The sequence below is a fragment of the Dromaius novaehollandiae genome, chromosome Z, assembly GCF_036370855.1.
Source record: "Dromaius novaehollandiae isolate bDroNov1 chromosome Z, bDroNov1.hap1, whole genome shotgun sequence".
Classification (NCBI taxonomy): Eukaryota; Metazoa; Chordata; class Aves; order Casuariiformes; family Dromaiidae; genus Dromaius; species Dromaius novaehollandiae.
The window spans coordinates 10,100,490-10,121,796 of record NC_088132.1 but is presented as its reverse complement, the minus strand read 5'-3'; the positions used below and the strand labels follow the sequence as shown (position 1 = coordinate 10,121,796).

General features: G+C 39.8%; 1 protein-coding gene across 2 annotated transcripts; it reads right to left on the bottom strand.

Moving 5' to 3' along the window:
* Positions 1-1,518: 1,518 nt before the first annotated feature.
* Positions 1,519-16,685, bottom strand: TMEM175 (transmembrane protein 175). Of its 2 annotated transcripts, XM_064502427.1 has the most exons (10): positions 16,447-16,685; positions 16,013-16,051; positions 14,755-14,852; positions 12,176-12,227; positions 10,806-10,841; positions 9,386-9,469; positions 8,524-8,688; positions 6,439-6,517; positions 4,382-4,520; positions 1,519-3,818 (listed from the first exon to the last, which is right to left on the bottom strand). In XM_064502427.1, exons 1-10 carry the CDS (start codon positions 16,624-16,626, stop codon positions 3,155-3,157), a joined length of 1,536 nt encoding a protein of 511 aa, XP_064358497.1. In that variant the 5' UTR covers positions 16,627-16,685; the 3' UTR covers positions 1,519-3,154. The 2 variants fall into 2 exon arrangements, with proteins under 2 accessions (XP_064358497.1, XP_025954446.2); XM_026098661.2 differs by lacking the exons at positions 16,013-16,051; positions 16,447-16,685 and adding an exon at positions 14,985-15,064.
* Positions 16,686-21,307: the final 4,622 nt, after the last annotated feature.

The window sequence follows — 21,307 nt, the reverse complement described above, 5'->3', positions numbered from 1 at the left end:
TATACTGAACACCAATCTTTTCTCTTCAAAAAACTCTCTTTTCAGGAAATTGGAATAGTTACGTCCATTCATCATTATCTTGAAGTTCTACTGAAATTTTACTTCCTTACTTTAAGGAGATTTTATTTAAACACTATTATGGCAAAGGATAGGATCCTGTGCTGCGTTAGAAAAAGTGTCATCAGCAAGCTGAGGAAGGTGACTGGTGAGACCGCATCTGGGGTGCTGTATCCAGTTCTGCAGTCCCCAGTACAAGGACATGGACATACTAGACTGAGTCCAGTGAAGGGCCACAAAGATGATGAAGGGCTTGGAACATGTCACATGAGCAGAGAAGACAGAGGGGGGATCTTATCAGTGCATATAAATATCTGATGGGAGGCAGTACAGAAGATGGAGCCAAGCTCCAGTGGTGCCGTGACCGGACAAGAGGCAATGGGCACAAACCTTAATACAGGAAATTACTCTTAAGCCCATGAATCTTACTCTAACGGTGGTCAAGTGCTGGAACAGGTTGCCCAGAGAGGTTGTGGAGTCTCCATCCTTGTAGATACCGAAAACCTGTCTGGACACAGTCCTGAGCAACCTGCTCTAGTTGACCCTGCTTGAGCAGGGGTTGGACTAGATGATATCCAAAGGCCCCTTCCAACATCAGCTATTCTGTGATTATTACAGTCATTAGAAATGCTTAATTTTTCTAGGATCAAAAAGCTGTGATCCCTAGATCACTGGCTGTAGAGAACAACCACTTACAAATAAGGTTTGAAACATTGTATCTACTTGAGAATCACACAATTATTGATGCCTCATTCTGAAATACAGTTTGTTTCCCTAGGATTTACAAGAATGGTCTATCAGAATGATCTTATACCAACTACTTTCTTCTTTATATGAACTCTCAGGTCAAGTTTGGCCTTAAATTTAGATTCTGAAATATTGTTAAATTTGGTTAGAATAACGTTACCTTGATTACATATAAAACCATTCTTTCTGCAAGTGTCATTCCCTTGCAAGTGGAAGGGAAGAAGGAAAAGAGGAAAATCTGTTATGTAGCAAACACCGTCATATTTACACAACACAATTCACTGATCCTCAAGAGCCTTAGTCAGTTTCCTTTCCAGGTCCCATTTTCTTTTAAGTACATCAAATGAAAATATCAATATTTCTGTACACCTTAAATGCACACATGAAAAATATTTTTATGTTTCAGTGTTTCTTTGATGATCTGGATATGAAAGCACTACTTATCACAGATTTTTTTTCCACACCCAGTCAAACATAAGCCTCAAACTCACAAACTTCCAACAGCTTGCTTGCACACACTTGGTGAGCACTTGGCTTTAATTTACCTAACTATTACGCCAAAAGGTACCAGAATGAGGATGGAGAACAAGAATGACCAAACTATCTGAGAAATACACCTTCATGTTTTGTCTGAAGCAAATCGCTACTCTGTGTTCAGCTTAATTAAGCCTCAGTCCTGAGATGGAACAGTATTTATTTTTTCATGGAAAAAAGTAAAGTTTTTCTTTTACTCATTTTATTTATCAGGTTTATTACAAATACACATATCACTGCTTATTCACATTAGAAACAAAACCATATAGAACCAAAAGTGCTTTTACTAAATATCACAAGAATCCAGCCATATACAACACAGTGCGCAACCCCACTGTAAGCCCTTCAGCATCAACCAGGTATAAAACCCCTAGAATATCTGAAGACAATCTCTTACGTGAAGTACCTAACACTAAACTTTACATGTTGGTAGCAAGGTGCTTCAAACCAAAAGTAAAAGTGCTCTCAGATCAATCTAGACTGAAGCTAACCTCGATTTTGTTTTCACGAAGTTACTCCAGCCTTTCTTTGCTATAGTAATTTTTAAGAGGAAAAACAAAATCCCTCAAATACCTCTGAACATGGCAGAAAAGTTATCAGGCACTAGGACAGTTCAAGATACAAACTAACGGCTCTGGCCAAAAGAAATGTATAACCTTCCAGGGAACCAGGGCCCAGATGACTTTGCATACTTCCTCTGAACAGCTCTATGCAGGGAAAAGTTGGAGCAGCTGCATACAGGCCTAAAAACCCCAATATTGCAGGGACTAGAACTCCTGCTGGGTTAGTTTCTTTGACCCTCTTACCAAAACTCAAAAGTCTGTAGGAGTTCATTGTATTAATGACAGACTCAACTCCCTGGCCTGAGGGGGAACTTTCAGAACGGGCAGGAAAGTCTCATAACCTCTATGACTCCTAAATCATGCCTTCAAGCTGGCAGACCTTTTTCAAGGAGGTTCTTTTCAACAGGCATGAGAATAGACACAAAAACCCTGAGAAATCAAAATCTTTCTTTCCAAAGGGGCAGTTGGTTCACAGCTGAAACAAATTTACTGGTGTTCCCACAGTTCAAGTTTCTTCCCTGGGAGATTACAAAGCTGGTTCAAACCTTGGATAGGTAGCCACATGAATCCTGATTTGTTAAATACATTCTTTTTTTAAAAAAAGGTCAAGTATGACTGAAGAAGAATTTGTGTTAAGGCGGCCTGGAAGACTGCACATCAGTCACAACTGCAACTCCCACCTAAACTCATGCTAAAAGCCATTCAAAAGCAAGCAGCTTTTGATATACTATCACAACTCTATGGCTTTGCAAAAGAGACAGTGTAATCATGAAAAAGAACAACAAACAAAACCCCAACAGTCTGTATGCATAAATACTCTGATTCACCACTGAGAAACTCAGGTATCCTTCATGTCTTCAGGCCTCATTCACTCTTTATATAGGAGCATAATCATCCTCTATCTATACCTGTGTCTGGCTGCCACAAGGAGTTCCATATGTCAGAAAAAGGGCATCTTGCTGAGTATCTGTTTGTGCGCTCCTGAAGTGATCATCACTGCAGTTACACTTCAAGCAGCATTTTTTCCAAAGAGGTAATTTTAAACAAAGGAGAACAAGTTTTTCTTTGTCTCTCCTACTAACCCAACTTTCAATTACATGTTTTGGAGAAAGGGTCTTAAGCATTACCAAACTTAAATATGCCCCAGTTATGATCAACACAAGCTTTAGTTTAGATCAATATAATCCATACATTAATTCAATGTGAGTTAGAACTAAAGTAATATTGCATTTTCACGTGTGCTGCATGGAAATTTAGGACAGTGTTTCACCAGGAGACAAACATGCCTCCTCTTCTTCTAGCAACACAACCTTCCGTCTGGAGAGAGGCATCACAGACTTTATGATAGTTAAGGAAATTCTAACAAAAATGCGCAAGGCAAGAAAAGCAAATGGGATTACAATCTGCATAAGATGGAAAATTGCTGTGCTAAATTCACTTAACAAGCATGTTAGAAAGAAGGCCCCGAGGCTCACACAAGGGTAGAGAGCAAGCTTGGCAAACATGAAGGCATGCTCCTTGCCACCATATCTAGCAAAAGGATGCAACGTTTCCCTTTCATGGAGGAGGGCTGTAGTCCATATTGCAAACTGAAAAATGCTGGCAAAGAAAGTGATAACACAGCTGACCTGAATGGCTTCTATTTCATTGTGAGACTTCTCTGCAAATTCACTGGTTAGCTGATAAGCCAGCGGGAGCCCGCCAATGAAAGCCAATGAAAGTATGTTAAGCAGTCCCATTAATCGTGTAGCCTTTGTTACATAAAGGAAAAGTGAGTGGTGGACAAACCAGAGAAGACCAATTGTTACGAAAGAGCCAAAGTAGGCAAGGTAGTTTGGTCCATATTCACTTAAAGCTTCAAGAAGGCTGCCATGGAACTTTTCCTTAACTTCTCTGGGATCAGGAACATTGTCTTCACTGTGGAGAGAAAACTTACTTTACTTTTCATGTTAATGATAAAAAACAGACATGGAACAACGCTGAGCTATGCTGTTTTAATCTGAACAAGTACGAATGAACAGGCATCCACTTTATTCGTACTTCTCTAATATGTAAGTTAAAAGAAGTACTTCAAATAGTTCTGCATATAAATTGGATCTGAAAGGAAATCTAAAAGTAATTTTTCTTTCTTTTTGGTTAATGTAATAGAGCTGCCAGTAGGACTAAACATCTTTTATTGATATGTGCCTTTCATTTGGAAATATAAAGCATAAAACAAGCTTTGTTATTCAAGACTTCCAAGTACCTCATCCCACTCCAACATACACTAAGTAGACTGATGATCACTGCTGCTGAACTGTGCATGTTAGAAGACTCTTTCCTTCATGCTCTGTATGCTTTAGATAATTGTACTTATGGTAACTACTGCAGACTTTAAAAGTCAAAGACAATGCTTGTTTAATTTCTCAAAAATTACATATAGACACAATTTAATATTATATTTAGCCACACAAAGTGTGAAAGCCAGCACAAAGCCTTACCATATATCCAAAATAAGCAGGGTTGCTACAATAGCATAGACTCCATCACTGAATGCCTCTACTCGTTCCTTACTCAGAGGCTCACTGAGGTAAAATGTGAAGGTCTCTAAGTTACTGTGTTCCTCTTCATCTCTCTGACCTGGAAAACAAATCCAGATGTTTACTAATAAAAGACAAAAATCAGGCAAGGTAGCTAAAGAAAAAAAAAAACTGTGATCACTCCTTCTCTTTCTCCCCATCTGCCCAAATCTTTCTGTAGAATTGAGTGCCATTCATCCACACAGCTGCAGAAAAAGGTGTGTGACTGACCTGTGCCTCTCCCTGAGGTTCATGTGGCTTCCTGGGACAACAAGCGCTTCAGGAACAAAAACATGTCCTTTAAAGTACATGGCAGACTGCTTCTACTGAGTCAATAATGACCTGAAGCTCTAATTAAGCAAAAAATTTAAGCTAAACAAAACAGGGCTTTCTGAGATGCTGCACAGCATCTAATAGCTTAGCTCCTCCACTCAGTGAGGAGAACTGCCTGGGGAGAAAAGAACTCACTGGAGCTGGGCAGCACTGCAGGAATCAAACCACCTGCTTTAAAATAAATTCAGTCTTTGGTCAGAAGATGGGGCTCTGGAGCTTTTAAAGGGAAATGTCAAACTCATCCCTGAAGGCTGTGCTTTGGACTGCCCTGCTAGCCATGCTGCACCACTTGGGGAATATAGACAGGGTGAAGGAAAAGCTTTACAGGCTCTTGAGCAAGTAAAGAGAAGAATTTAAAGAAAAAGCAAGCGTAATTACATCTCACTTATTAGTGTACTAACTTACAGAACAAAAACCAAACAGCAAAAATCTCTGCTCCAGGCAGACAGGACCAGGAAGACATTTTCTTTTTCTCTGCAGCACTAAGTGTTAGCCATCTGACAGGGTGAGACGTACACAGCAGCGACCACTTGCAGTAGGCACAGGCAATACTGGTATGTGTCTGTTATCTGGCTCTGAGAATCTGCTTTCAGCTGTTTCAAAGCATTTCTGTTTCCCTGTCAGACGTTATTGCCCCATGACAGAGCCAAAAGTGTATTTCCACTTGCAGTGAATACATACAGAGTTACACTAGGCTAAACAGGAACAGCAGACAGAAACACAGACATGTTTTTCTGCTGATTCACTTATGTGGTGTTAATTCCAAGGACATGATCTCTTGGGTGCGTTTTTGTTGCTAATTTATGCTGCTGCCAAAGGGGGGGCAGTCCCTCATGATACCACTTTCTCCTTTATTTTAGCAACCTCCTTTCTGGTAGAGTTAAGGAGCTGTTGGTGTGGTTGGGCAGTTACTAGTGCAGATGGAAGGGAGGTGGAAAGACAATACAGCAAAGACCATGAGGACAGGCAGCACAGATTTAGACTGAGTTAAAGCATGTGTGAAGTCATATGTTTAGACCACAGTAATTACATCAACCAGAGATAACACACTAAACAGCGGACCTCCCTAGAAGTGGTTGGCTTACACTACTACTACTACTAGTTGTTACAGACTCTCATATACATTGTTGATTATCAGTTTGAGAATGTGGGAACACACAGTATTGCTGGGAAGAAAGTGAGTCAGGCAGAGAGCTTCCTGTGTTCTTCAATGCTCACGTAACCTTTTTAATGGTTTAATGGGGAAGAAGAACAGGTAGTCTGCCACCACCATGCATGTGTGCATACGCGCGTGCATGTGCGTACGCACGTGTGTGTGTGTGTGTGTATATTCAGGACAAACCAGAGAGGTTCTGCTTTCAGAAACTATCTTGTAACATGTGCCTTACACAGATCAAGTAGCAAATTAAGGAAAACATAGGAAAAGCAAAACAAAACAACAACACAGATCAAGTATCAAATGAAGGAAAACAGGGAGGAGGGAAACAGTCTGGGAAGCCTGGCAAGAGAACCCCATATCAGTATGTTCTGAATACCAACAATGAAAATGGGAGTAGAAAAAGTTTACTTAATACTATGTTGTTTGGATAACAAGTTGACAACTTACAATGTATCTGAATACACTCCTTATGAATATTATTACTCACCAACAATCTTGGTTTTACACCACGTAATGAATCGTGTGAGGTGTGGAAAAACGATAACGAGCCCAAGCAGTACATAAGACTATGGAGAGGAATCAAGACAGTTTTAGTTTAGTTACTGAAACATAAATTTGCTTCCAAGTTTAATATTAAATGATTACTCTCAATCTTTAGGTATAATCACATGAAAGAAAAACAAATCTTGACTTTATGACATGGAAGAGGTTTATCTGAAACATACGGTTTTTTTGGACAGAGATTGAATGGGCAACAACTGAATGCACGTGCACCTCTATAAAATGAACCTGGGCACTACAACTGACAGAGCTAATTTGCCTCCTGAATATTATGGGTACAACCTAGTACCTAGTTTAGAACCTTAATATCAGGTTTAGAATCAGCAATGAGGAAAGCTAAAATAGAAAGGGAGATAATTCTGTTAACAAGAATGTAGCAATCATTTCTTTGGAAGCTGGGAAACTATCCCATGTTTCTAATGTTACTTGTTACTTGTCACTTGCCATTCAGCTGGAAATACCCTGTTTATCGAATGAACTGTCCAGGCAGCCCTACATTGTGCTGGCAAAACTGTCTGGATAACCATGTAGTAATGGGAAGGGCCACAGCTGAAAAAAATGCAAAAAAAATCACTTTATTTGGTTGAATCACTTTTGTAATTTCAGCATGCTGCAGAAAAAGATGAATTGGAATAAGGTGACAGACGGAGGGGAGTGGAAGGGAAGAGGGTTCAAAGTTTTCTTAAACTAGGGCCAGAGAAATACCTGTGAAGGACACTGCCAAGAACAGAGCGCCCTACTGCTTTTGACTGCTAGTCTATATGAACTTCATAAAACTGCACAAATCTCTTCTGGTTCCTTTATAGCAGCTGACTTCATTAAGTTATGTTCGGCATCTCTGTGAAGCAGTTACTACAAAAATATCCCACCCCTCTGAAATTTGTGAACACCTCAACAGGTTCACCAAACAAGAGAACGTTCTAATAGTGTCTGTTTCCTGAGCCTGTTTTTAAAGTATGTAACTGCTTCTATGTCCCTTTGTGCCAGTTGCCCTTAGCGTAGAACTAAAACATGCTGTATGGTCTGCATACTAGTTCTGTCCCAAAGACAGAGCGCAGCAGATCATAAGCTATTCACACAAGAGCAACCTGGAGAGTAATTTGACTGTTCTTGATATACAAGAAATTATACTGGGGAACAAGGTGAGGGAGAAGGAAGCAAGGATGCAAGTCACAGAAGAAGAAAACAAAATGTGTTTTCAATTAAAACTGGGCATTTTCCCACTTGGACCTCATTATTCCATGTCACTCAATGAGTATCAACCCGATTCCTCCCAAATTTGGGAATTTAGACACTGATAATTCCCACGGAATTTTTCTCAGATACATCTATTCCTAAAGAACGAGACAGAAGCAAGGAAGCTCAGGATGCATCCACACACTAGCTTTAAGTTCCAAGTAGTGGTTCTGAAGAACATGAGAGCTATTAACAACTCAGCAGGAGCAACTTATTATCGTTTAATAAAGCAGGGGGAGGAAGTCGCTGTGTAAGAGCAGAATTTAGCCAAAAACATTTGTTTGGGATGCAAGCTGGATATCTGATCTACTTATTCTGTTTGCTATAACACCCTGACTTAATGCATCAATTATATTCACTTGTCTAGTTTTTAGGCAACGTGGTGTTTAACTCACATAACTTTCCACATTATTCCACCTACTTCTTATGAGCAAGCAGCTGAGTTACAGTTTAAAATATTTGTTTTTGAAGAGTAAGTAAGAGAAGCATTTAAAAAAAAAATCCACGCAGAGCAAATGATACAAATACTTCTGATACCAGGAGTTTCACAACCTACCCAAATTCATAGATCAAATTATAGATGGCTCTCTGTGAACTAAACATCTTCATCACAGAATAGCAGCCATGATCACATCACCACAGAACTGGCAACACAGAAATTTAGCATAGGAATAATTTTTTAATGCTTAGTCCTAAATACAACTAATACAAACTGGTGTGTCCAAATTTTAGGTTAATTAATCATTTTAAAAAGAGAACTATTCAAAGAACTTACCAAAGGGATAAAGAAAAAAGAAAAAATGGCTGCTAAAAAGCATAAAATTGGTCCTCTTAAAATAATCTTTAAGATATGACGTTTATAGAAGTTCTGGTTTTCAGATACTTGTATCTGTTGATTTAGTAAGTGTGGGTGATAGAATCCATAGGCAACTATCACTGCCTGCAAAGAGAAAAGTGTTACAGAAATCATTACATACTAGTATACACAGCATTTCAACTATAAAGCCATGAAATTTTGAAACACCAAGTTCCAACAGTTGAAGCTTACTCTTCCCTTTCGGATGGAGGGCTGGTCTTAGAAACTCTGGGATTTCACAATATATTACATACAGGGACCTTAATTTGCTCTGTAGAGCTTGTCATGACCCTGGATCTTACAATGAAGAGCAAGAAAGACCTCCACAATAAGGAACAGAAAAGAACAAGCCACTGCCCCAAGAGGAAAAACTGTGCCATCTGATAAGTACTTAAAATTAAAGCAGAATGCCCATGTTCACTGACTCACTCAGCCCATGCTGGGCAGCTCAGCAAGAACCACAGCAAGAAAAATCAATGCCATACACCAACCGCTATTTCCCCAATGCATTTTTAACAAGTGTGGAAGGAGTTACAATTCAGTGGACTTTGAGATCAGCCAATTTAGTTGCATAAATCAGGTTCACAGGACAGTGGCAATACAACCGTTCTTCTTATAAATGGGTACTATGTTATTATAGCAGGCATAGCTTTGTAAAACAGTGCCATACAAACAAAAATGACACCTAGCATTTTATATCCCAGTTAATAAACTTGATTTTAGTTCTACCCAAGAACATCTAGTCTCAAAAACAGAAAATGTAAATGCATAGCTTCAATACCTGGATAAGGCCAATGACAACAGCACAGACACTAAACAGGAAAATGCCAAAAGGTACATCTGGAAAGGAGGCCATTAAAGAAAACTAGAAGGAAAAATGCAGTCAGATTAAACATTTAATTAAGAAGCAATATAGGAATAACAGTAGAGAAAACGAAGTATTTTTCATTCAATACTGAAACTCAAAAACCTAAGTAGTACTTTACTTTTCAACAAAATTCCACTGAATGCAGTTTCTAGCCACAAACACATGCCGGCATCCCAACTGAGGGCATCTGGAGAGAGAGCTATGCTCACATGCTGATATTGCAAAAGCTTCTGAGCTAGAGAGATGGGCCCAAAGCACTGATGCTATGTCTTCATTATAACTACCAGCTGGCATGTAGCTGAAGTGTAATTGTGATAGTGTTTTCAGGGGACAAGATGTTCATAACTGTGAATATTCTTGATACTGGGAGACCTTTTTTGGATCTTTCAAATTCTCTACCTCCATGACTTCCTCTTGTGCTAACTTTTACAACTTCATTAGGGAAAAAAATAGCATGGAGACTTGCTAGGGTAACACTGACAACTTTCTAAAATTATTTCTGCTTGAAGGCAAATGGAAAAGTGTGTGCTCTTGCTAATAAAGACACTTTTAGTGACCATAGCCTTACTCTTTGCAGATTGATATACATATATATATATATATATATACACACACACACACACACAAACACATACCTATATACATATAAATACATATACACCTACACAGACATAAATATTCATGAATATATATAAAAATACAGTTTTTATAATGTTATATGTATATGCAAAATCCATAGTGAAACAGGTTCCCTTCATACTTTCTTCTCTACTCATACCATGAAAGTCAACCAGCATTTTAAGCAACAGCTCTATTCTGCTAATGCAGTGTTCACTTGTAGATATTCCTCCTAGGTCTAAAGGGTATCTGACATCAAGTTTGCAGATTTAACAGCTGAGATTGGCTGGGCCAGAAGCAACATTGTTGAATAAATCAGAAGTGATATCAAGAACTCTGTTTAGATTACAAGACAAAATATTGTGGTATCTAAGGGGGAGTCTGTAACAGTTTTATTTCCCCTATAAAATCCAAAATTCTAATCAGTCAAGTTAGACATCCTTCCAAAATTCCAAGAAGCTAAGACTTCCCATGACTGCCACTTTCTTTCTAGAATATCCAGTTTCTGCCAGATCTATAGCATTCAGCAGTTCAAGATTACACCATGTTCTCATGCATTTAAAAAAATTATAGCTTAACTGTTGCAATGGATTCAGGGCTTACACTACAATAATGCTCTCCTGAGCTCCTAAATACTTTGCGTAAAGTCTTCCTAAATAAATAAAGAAAAATCCTGTAATTTAAACATAAGTCAAAATATTAGAAAAGGACTTACTGTGTATGGCAAGAAAGTTATGATCATCATACAAGCCTAAAAAAAAAAAAAAAAAAAAGAAAAAGAAAGAAATTTGAAACACTAGCTAAAATACAACCTGGCAATCCAGTCATTCAAGATTTGTCTAGAAAATGCAACACAAACAGTTTTAATACTTGTGCTGCCTCAAGAAAAGATAGTAGTGAAGTAGCTGAGCTATCTTTGCAACAAATGGCTAGTCCTGAGTTGCCATTTTTGTTTTTCAGGGCTCCAATACTCACCTTCTAGATTTACTATCCAAACTATACAGGCTGATTTTAGATACTGTTGAAATTTTGTTACCAGTAACACAAAAAAATGTTTTGCTTATGTTTCTTAACAGACTTCTTCTAAAGTAGCAATGACAAGTGTACCACACCTTGCTATTTTTCCTCCTAAGCAAATGCTTGATTTTTACCTGTGAAAAGCATTAATTTCTGAGTTCAAATACTCCATATAAAAAGACCAAATAAAAAACACTCAAGCATACTAAAATGCATTGCTTTGAAAGCTACATTAGAAAAGAACTACATGCCTTAAGCAATTCCTTTCATGTAATTTCTTGCAGTGTTACCCCACAGAATTTAAACCTAGTATTTTTATTAACAAAAATTAAATGAACTGTATGTACACACACTGTCAGGGAGCAGAATTTTAAATAATATAGTAAGATAAAAGATCTACATGAAAACAGGAATATGTTCACCACTGTAGCACCCCCTTACAACTATCAGTAACCAAAATATTACAGTGTGGCTCATTAAAGAAAACATGCTCTGAAATAAATGAAGATTTTTTTTTAAACAAAGAACATTTAGGACAGAGTAAAGCTTAAAACAAAGTGATACAAAGACACTATTGGTGCCTCAGTGGTAGGCAGCTTTTGAAACATTATACAGTCCTATATTCCAAATATACTGGAGAAAGAATTTCTAAGGAATTTAAACAGAAAGATAGCTGAGACCACAACTGCAATTCAGATCCACCATTACGATTTTTGCCTCAAAAGACACAGCATTTCATCTTCTTGAGCCTGGAGGACAGATGTCATACAGATCATTAGAGTCAAGAGATTTCTTCATAGAAGACTCCTCAGTTCACTCAGACGAACTTCAGGCTAATCTGGTGCAGAACTTCTTTTGGCTTATGATTAAACATGTGCATGCTAAAAGCAAGTTAGTTATCAATCTGCCATTTTGGCAAGGAGGAATTCAAACCCTGTATCTTCCTGGCTTGAAAATTTGACAGTGTTACTCTATCTAAACTAGAAGCTCTCTGACATTTAGATACAAACATGCAAAAAAATTACCTTTACTAGCTAGTCAAACATCAAGTATTTTAACAAGACTCACCAGATTTAGAAGAGCGAGGACATCGTCTATGAGCTCTATCACCTGAAACAGCCTGCCAAGGCAAAGCAAGACACCATGAACAAGCCAGCTCTCCCAAACAGGCATTATAATGCTGTCTACAAATTTTACATCAATGATATTGTAGGGGAACTTGATTTCATTTGCTTCATGATTTTTACGAGCAGTCCAGGTTGCGTACATTAATTGAAAAACAGAAGTCATTCATTAGTTTTAAAAAATATGAAGAGCTAGATGTGAACAGTCAAGTTCAGCCACAGAGGAGTTATTAAAAACCTCATTTCTATTAGAAGGACAAGTAGAACAATATTTATCAAATTGACTTTTTTCTTTTTTCCCCCTCTCCTCTATCCTTCATCTGCACCTGAAATTGTATCCTCTGCTGAGCAGTCAACTTCACTGCTGTTGAAGAGCCAATTCACCTGTGAAAAAGTGATCCATATGTCAGCCCTGACCCATTAAGTCACATACCAAAATCCTAACAAGGCTGAGAGCTACAAATGGACATTATGCCTTGGAAAATGGGAGCATTGAGAGTGATTCACAGACAGGAACTGATGACAACTTTCCTTGGGACTTGCCCCTTCATTTATAGGATGAAATGCATCCAAGTCAAAGAGTAGGCTACTTGGTTGCTTTCTTCCACAGCAGTTTCACTCCAGAACAGCTATCTTCCATCACCTGGCACAGCATGGCTGGGAAACTGCTAGTGAACTGTGTAAGGCTCAGGATCTACAGGACTACTACTAGTTGTCAACCAACTACTGATTTACTTAAACACGGGCAAGGTCCAGAACTAACTAGAGACTCACAGCTTATGCTCACTGCTCCTGCACATACTGCTGAAGCATGAACAAAGGCAGACTTTCACAGTAGACACTTTATCGCTCACACAAGAACCTGAACACATCTACTTGATATTCACATCCCAGAATGAAAGAGGAAGGCATCAGGCTGACTTTTAGCTTCTCAGACTAAGCTATGTTGTGCTGGGAGCTGAGTTCTGCAATAGCACTGCACAGATTTTTCCAGGACAGATCCAGATACTCAGGGTGCATCCAGAATCTCTAATTTTTCTCTGTCTCATGTGCCCCTATGAAGAGCTATTATTATGATTTTCTCCAAATTTGACTTGGAAGAGCAGAGGCAAGCTTATGCTTTCAGAACCTGAATCTTTGCAGTGTATCAAGGCTCAAAATTATTTCTTGTGAAGAAACAGCACTGTTGTTATTGCAAATAGAAAATAAGCTTTTTCTGCAAACTGCCCCATAACCTGTTAACGAAGTTCCTGGTTCAGGGAAACATTCACATTTAACAACTATGCTTGAGCATTTACTCATGCCGACAAGGAACAGGAATGGTGATTAAAGCACTGATGTGAAATATCAGTTACAGGTATTGAATTACAAGTTGCATGTCTCTGTTAGAGTGTGATCAATCCACTTACTTAAGGGGAAGAAAAAGTAAAGTAAAATTTATAAATTCCAAAATTCAAATGAAAACTGTCCTGATTCCAAAGCTGTGGAGAGTAAGCTGCAGAGTTAACTTGATTCTTAACCTAATCTAGAAGATCTCAGCAGTATGACAATTTGACATAACACTTATTCAGGTCATGCTTCCTTTAAAACTGCACTATCGACTCATAGCTTTCTAATATACAATGATGCGTGAGTGTTTAGAGGTCTGACATATTACCCAAAAACAAGTATATCAAAGAAAGACCAACTGCAACATTTCAGCTGACCTGCTAGCTGTGGAAGGTGTTCACTACAAATAAGTTTATCAGTTTGAAGAAAAACAGTTGCACTGGGTTATAACCGAGTGCTATTTAATTACTGTAAATATTTGGGAGTATTACTGAGAAACCAATGTTTAGGAAAAGACAAACAAAAACTGCCTCCAATTAACTGAGCTCTAAAGAAAGCACAGTAATTTTTAGTGACTTCTGCAGAACACAATCAAAACCGTTTTTTAAGGGAATGGAAACAGGACCAACTTTCCTTCTTAAAAATAAATGCACTCAGCATCCTATGGGATCAGACCAAAACTGCTCGCTCCCTCCTGTCTCCTCTCTCCCCCCGCCCCCTGAAGATGCCTTTATGTTAATTCTTTTTAACTAAGAAATGGGTATAGGTGGCAATGTCCAGAGCTCTATAAAATGGAGCACCTGCAACATCAGTTTGGTAAGAAGTGCTGCTGAGGACTGGGAAAGATGAACTTTGGACCACCTGTGATGTCCGAGTCCTTCTACTTGTGCAGCACACAATTTAAGAAGTCATGCTGTTTTAGCACAAATATAAGTTTAACTCCACCTAAAATATGAAGCTAAATGAAGAGTAATTCCAGTTTGAAAGATACAATGCTTGCTTTTCTTTATCTCGCTCTTTCAGTCGTGTAAGAGTACATTTAGTCACTGCTTAGGATAGTGTTTTTTTTTAATACTATCCAACAAAAGATAATCTAATACAGAAATATATCAGATATACAGTTATCTCCTGTCCTTTCACATAAGGGTTTTTCTTGAACTTTGTAGTGGTATTAAACACTCCCAGTGTTCCTACCTTACATGAGCTGCCCATGCCACCGTGACTATTAAGAAGGTCATTAGGTAGACTGCAATTTTCGCTAGGAGGAGCTGCTGAACACTTTCACCTAGTTTCTGAAACAAAACATAAAGCGACACACAGACAAAGGAAGGAGAAAGGTAAATGCTACATTCTGAAATTATTAGCAATGTCTGTGAGTGAAGAATGATATACCATTACAAGATACGTTTTTTGGAAACTCCCACCAAAAACACAGTTCTCTTCCAGCAACCTCTTTTTCACTGTCCAGGAAGAGGAACTGCTTTATTAGGCACCTGTAAGCATGCTAAAACACGCAGTTAACGGCAAATAACATGTCAATACATCTCTTTAATCCATGTAACGGCTTCCCAATGCCCTATCCACCATGTAATACACTTACGCATTCTCTCATCACTGTAATAATGCATTTCAGAGGTGGGATGACTACAAAACACCCTTTCCATTTTCTCAGCACTGACTTTTCAAGCAGAAGCACGACACAGGTTTTCATGTGATGACTGTTAACACTGAGGCAGGAAAGGGCTCCACAACTGTCAGTTTTGCGGGTATCACCACACTGGCTTACATGGACTCAGGCAGCACATTTGCTGTGTTATGAATCACACTTGAGCCTCCTAAACTAAATGAGAAAAAGTGTTCAACACTGAGTCTTGCTCTGTTTTGAAAAGCAGAAAACTAAATTACCATAAAACACTGTAAATCTTCTCAAATGCTAATTCATGTTGTCCAACACTCCTGTTTCTTTCAGAATTAGTATGTTTTCTGCATCTCCTCTCATTCCACCTGTTTATCATGACTACATTTACAATTAGCCTGATTTTAAAATCAGCATTCAGTTTGCACTCTATATGTGGACTCTTTAACAAATGCTGCCTTAGAAACAGCAAATGCTTTTTGAAAAAGTTTTGCTCTGACAGATAATTCATATTTGTATAAGAGTAACCAAACAAAACCTATGACCTGTGACATACAGCTCATTCTGGCCTTAAATCATGACTTCCGTAGATTACTCGGAGCTTCAGCTGTGTTGGTATTTTTTGTTTGTTTGTTTGTTTTTTTGCCTTTGGTTCAATAGCTCCTCCTTCTGGGGGGAAATTTCTGCTGGCTTTATGTCCTTTGATGTTATGTCTTTTCGAAAGGCTGTAACTGGAACTGAAATGGGAAGTTAAATTAGAGTATCACATGCGCTCGCAAAGGCAGAAGAAACAGCAAAACGGAAAGCATACGATACCTGATCGGGATGTATTTTCGTGTGAGCCACGGGCAAAATCTGAAATAATAAAACCCCGTAAGCACCACGCATGTCTTACTGGGAACTTCATTAAAATCTAAAAAACAAAAACCCAAAGACCCACCACCCAAACTTTACGCAAGCATTCATGGACCATGTCATAACGCAATTCTCTAACAGAAACTTCTATTTCCTGCAGAGTGGGGACGAGCCTGTTCCCCCCCCCGCCCCGACGGTGCACGTTATGGAGACGGCCGATAAACGCTCCACCGTGCGGGCCTGGCAGCGGCTCTGCCATGTCACGGTAACACCGCAGAAAAGGGCCGCGGGAGGAGGCCAGCACCGTGGAAATGGGCAAGCAAACGGCGCAGGGAGGCAGCCTGGGCGGAGAGGCGGCGGGGGGTGGGGGTGGGGGGTGGGCCGGGGCCGCTCACCATGACGGTGGCGATGATGGAGAGCAGCGCGTCGCTGTAGGCCAGCAGCCGGTGCGAGGTCTGCGTGCTGCTGCCCAGCTCCGGCTCCGGCGCCACATCCAGCTCCAGCCCGCGGCCCCGCGCCGGCCCCGCCGGCCCTCCGCCGCCGGGGCCCGGCGCCGCGGGCCGCGCAGCCGACATGGGCCCTGGGCTGCGCTGCGCTGCGCCGCGGCCGCCCCTGGCCGGCGGGAGGGCGGGACGGGGGCGGGGCCGCCATTTGGCGACGCGAGGGGCGGCGGCCGCCATGTGGCGACGGGTGAGGGAGGGGGCGGCGGTCTGTGAGGGAGGGGGCGCCATGTGACGCCTGCGTCTCCCCGCAGCCCTTCGGCGGCCCTGTGTCCGCCCCAGGGATGACCGCTAACGTCTCTCTTAGAGAGAAATATTTGCATTTCTAAAAGTCTTTTCTTGTAACTCCGAGGATTTCAGGGGCTTTGAGGGAAAGATACCTGAATTTGGGATAGCTTTTTATCTGGCAATATCTCCCTCATTATCTGTGTTTATTTTTTTTCCTCAGTTCCTAGAAAGCCCAATCTCTAATGGGTTTAATAAAACACCTGTCAGAGAAGAAGCTGGCAACACAAGCTGTATGTCCACTCTGGGGTGAAAAATGCTTTAGGATTGGCACCTGTACAATTGATGGCCTCCATGAAGCTTAATTCATAAATGGCTGACTATGCTTACTTACTGGAATTAGGTCACTAACATGCTTTAAACCAAAAAATGTCCAAATACTGCACTCCTGTACTGCAGGAGCTGCTTCCAGTAAATCATAGTTGATTTTCGTCAATTCCTCTATCAACTCAAGGCAGAAGTAAAAGAGGCCAGACCAGAAATGTAGAGCTGAGCATGTACTACAGACTGGAATGGATTTGTAATTGCATTTTTGGAAGGAATAGTCCAGGAAACATGCTAGAGATGCAGTGGAAATTTCTGGAATTCATAAAGATCCATAGGAATCAGAAATAATACAGCATGGTCAAGTCAAAAGTTATAAGAACCAGTGGAAATCACTCAGCTGTGCCCCAGGCTCTGCAGAAGAAGAGAGGGCAGTGGTGGAAGTTAGCTCTTAAATCAGTTAGGGACTGCAAGAAAATGGATGGCTCTTAAGACCTGCCTATATTCCAGAAGTGATCAGCCTGAGCGACTGATATGCCTGAGACATTGGGTAGTCTTCTTGGAAAGAGGAGTGTGAGAAAGAGCTAGAAATCCGGATGCACTCCAGGTTTCTTGCACTGGGAGCAAGAAGAGGCCATAGGAGAGAACCGCAAAGCGGGGAGACTGCAGCTGGAAGAAGTTTCATGGGGAGGGCAGCAGCTAAGCAGCTTAATTAACATGTATATGGGGAAACTTTTGTCAGGCACTTGAACAGGCTGGCAGTGGGCCTTGGCTGAGGATGAGCTGGGAAATCTGCTTGGGAGGATTTGTGAAGTCTCAGAAATAGTCCAAAGAGAAGCTCCTGAGTATATTAGCTATTGGAATAGATTTTGTTCTGCAGTGGCTTCCTGAGACAGGTGAAGTAACAGCATTTCCATTCCAGGCTGACCTGAATGGTCTGAACTGGGAAATGCTGCTTTAAAGTGATCAGATTAGAGAAGGAGGTGACTGAGACTTGAAGAACCACTTTGGCTGTGAGATCTTGGAATTGGATCTCTTTTCATGAATGTGAAGTAAAGTTTTGTATAGATGATGAAAGAAAACAGCAGAACTGTGGAAAAAATAAATTAATTTGTAGAACAAAAAAGGGCAAGCCTTTGGGTGAAATACTGAAATGGTGTGCTGGATATTAGCAGGCTATGCATGGGCATGTTGGAACGGTACAGTTCTGCCGCTCTAAGAGTAACTTTTTTTTGGAGCTACTGAGCTGCACAGCAATAATGAAAGTTCGGTTGGTGAAGTGATTCCATTTTTAAAAGGTCTTTCAGTTCAGCTTTCAGCTTTCCAAATGCAGCTTTCTGAATCTGTTTTCACAAGCTTTTTTACATTTGGTCAAGAAACATTAGTAAAGGAGGCAAAGGAAAACATGACTCTTATGGAAGCAGTTGACGTTCATGGAACAAATTTACCAGTTAAGAATCTTGGTTTGGACTGGTACCTCTTAAAAAACAAATACCCCTCCCTGTCCAAGCCCCCAAAGCACACATGGAGCATGGGCATTCACATAATCTCTGACTTGCTAAAGAAGTACAGACAGAGGCAACTGTAACCCTCTTGGTCTGGTAACTGTGCTTTTTGATTTTGACTTATAAAAGTTCACTGGTCTTTGTACTCATTGTTTTTTATCAACAGTCATGGTTGGGGTATTGTAAAACATGCTGAGCAGCATATATTGAATACAAACTGGCAGTGTATAAGGCAGGAGATAAAACACAATTAGCTTAGAGTGCAGCATAAAATGAATTCACAAGGGAGGAGACTGAAATCCTTCATGTGAACATTTTTATCTGCTTTGTATGAAGCATTTTGTGGCACGTTTAACTTGAGCTCAAAGAGTATTGCATGGAAGTGAAATCCCTCCAAGCACACAGATTTTTGCACAACTACTTTAATTTTGTATTGTATAATAATAAATCCTTTGAAGATGAAGAAAGGTAATGAAATAGACAAGTTAATGGATTTCATAGAGCATTTCTGATAATTATTAACTGTGGTTTAAAGTCTTTATTGCTCTCCATCACACACTTGAGCAATCACTGTCCTTCAGAACTTTTCTCTGCTCTCTGGGAATGGGTGTCTTTCACTGTTATGCACTAAAAACTTTTGCTCCTAGGGTTGAAAAAAAAAAGCAAACCCCAAATGGGTGTGTGTGGCCTTTTACCTCCAACCAAATCACTTTATGCACTGCTGTCTCTCAAGTACAGTGGTGGTTTTCAGTTGGCTGACTGGCGCACTAAAGCATATTGGCTACTACTTGAATTACCACAACTAGGCAGAACCTTCTCCAGTCTTTCTTGCAGCTAAAATACAATTTTGCAGTACGTTTTCTTTTGCCAGAGTGAGATTAACTCAAGGAATTGCATATAGCTTTTTTACCAGGTGTGAAGTGAAAGCATTGTCTTGAGTCTTGTGTTCGCTGTTAAAAACATTACAGTTCTCTCTAGAAAACAAATGTACGCTATTGGGATATAGATATATCCTAATATAAAATATAGAGAGACACTGGAAACAGGGTTACTGTGAGGTAAAATAGTTGAGAAAAATCCCATGCTCTGCTAGAGGGTTGAGTTTGGCTTGTTTGTCTCAAAATAAAGCTGAGTCCCTTGTCTTCATTATTACCACATAATACCTCACAAGTGTCCTGAAGTGAAAAGCACACTGTTTTCTAGCAGTAAAGACTTAGCAGAATGAATGTTTGGAGTCAGCCTTATGGTGATTTTTGTGAGATGCTTGTGGTAGCCTGGTGAATGATGCGGTTTGTTCACAAGGTTAGCGAAACGTTCAATTACAGCTGTCCACCTGCATCCCAGTACCTCTCTGTTACTTGCATAATGTGCTTACATTATGGAGCAACATTTTCCGAAATGACTACTGATTTAGAGAAGCTGAGCTCAACATAATGTATTGCAGCAGCATAAAACTGCTGTGTAGAACAAGCTTTTTAAAGACAATACACATCTGTTGTTATTTCCTAAACGGCTTTGTGGCAGTGTGCTGCACTAATGTGCTGCAGTGTGCTATTGCAATGCGTTCTGAAATAAGCTGAAGTAAAACAGGGCCTCCAAAGGGGCAGAGCTTACTCACTTCATTTAGGTATCTTGAATCCTACAGTTTCCTAGTAGTCTTTCTTCATCTAAGGCAAATAGGAGGCAAAAAGGGGTCTGTAAGAGTCCTTCAAAGAAAGTCTAACTATGCACAAGTTCAGGAAATCATGAGCAAGGACCTGGTTTTCAGCCTCAGGATTTGAGTAATTTATAATAAACCCACTGTCTTTATCAGTCGCTCTATAGAAAATGCTGTTGGTTGTGACATAGCTGTTTTCACTTAGCCAGTGACATAAACAGAATTAGAGAAGAGAAGCACAGCTTACTACCTGGGCAATTACTGATATAAACATATGTCCTCACATAAAAAAGGGACAAATTTCTGTATAATTCACTACTGCAACTAAGTACAATTTATGGAAAATACGCCTAGTAGAAAATGTCATTTGCCCTTCCATATTCAGATAAAATCTATGAGTTTTTTTACTTAGCACTTAGAGGTACGAGTAAGAACAGAGGCTTGGGGAAGTATGCAAAAGTACTCAGCTTTGGTTTAGTTGTGTTCATGCTCAGCTTAATGATAATGCTTGTGCAGCATTTAGCAGGAGCAAGGTTAACCAAACACAAAGGGCTTATGAAAATAGTTTCTGTGGTAGTGCATTGTAAAATCCACAAATATCAGTCTTCATCTACTGACCTCCTGAGGAACAAACATGCAGAAGTCATTACATCAGCTTTCTGCATAAATACATTAACCTTTCCACCTCACCTTCTGTGTGCTTTTTCTGTAATCCAGTTGCTTTGGGTCATTCTCACTTGCAGACTCACTAAAGATACTAAAACATGTCAAGTCCTACCTCAGAAAAAGAAAAACGATTTCTTTTTACCTCAGAATCTGTTGCCAAAGGTCATTCTGGTAAGTCAAAATCCTATTCAAATCTTTCCTTTTATTAAGTACTTGTACTGAAGAATGCTGTATGACGAAAGTTAAGTCATTTCTACCCTAATGGAGAAAAGGAAGGACCAATCAATTATTTTGGCTAGACTTCAGATTAGTTTCTTTGTGCACTTTAAATGAACTTGTTTTATTTGTTTAGTACGCAATATAATCAGGGATTATATTT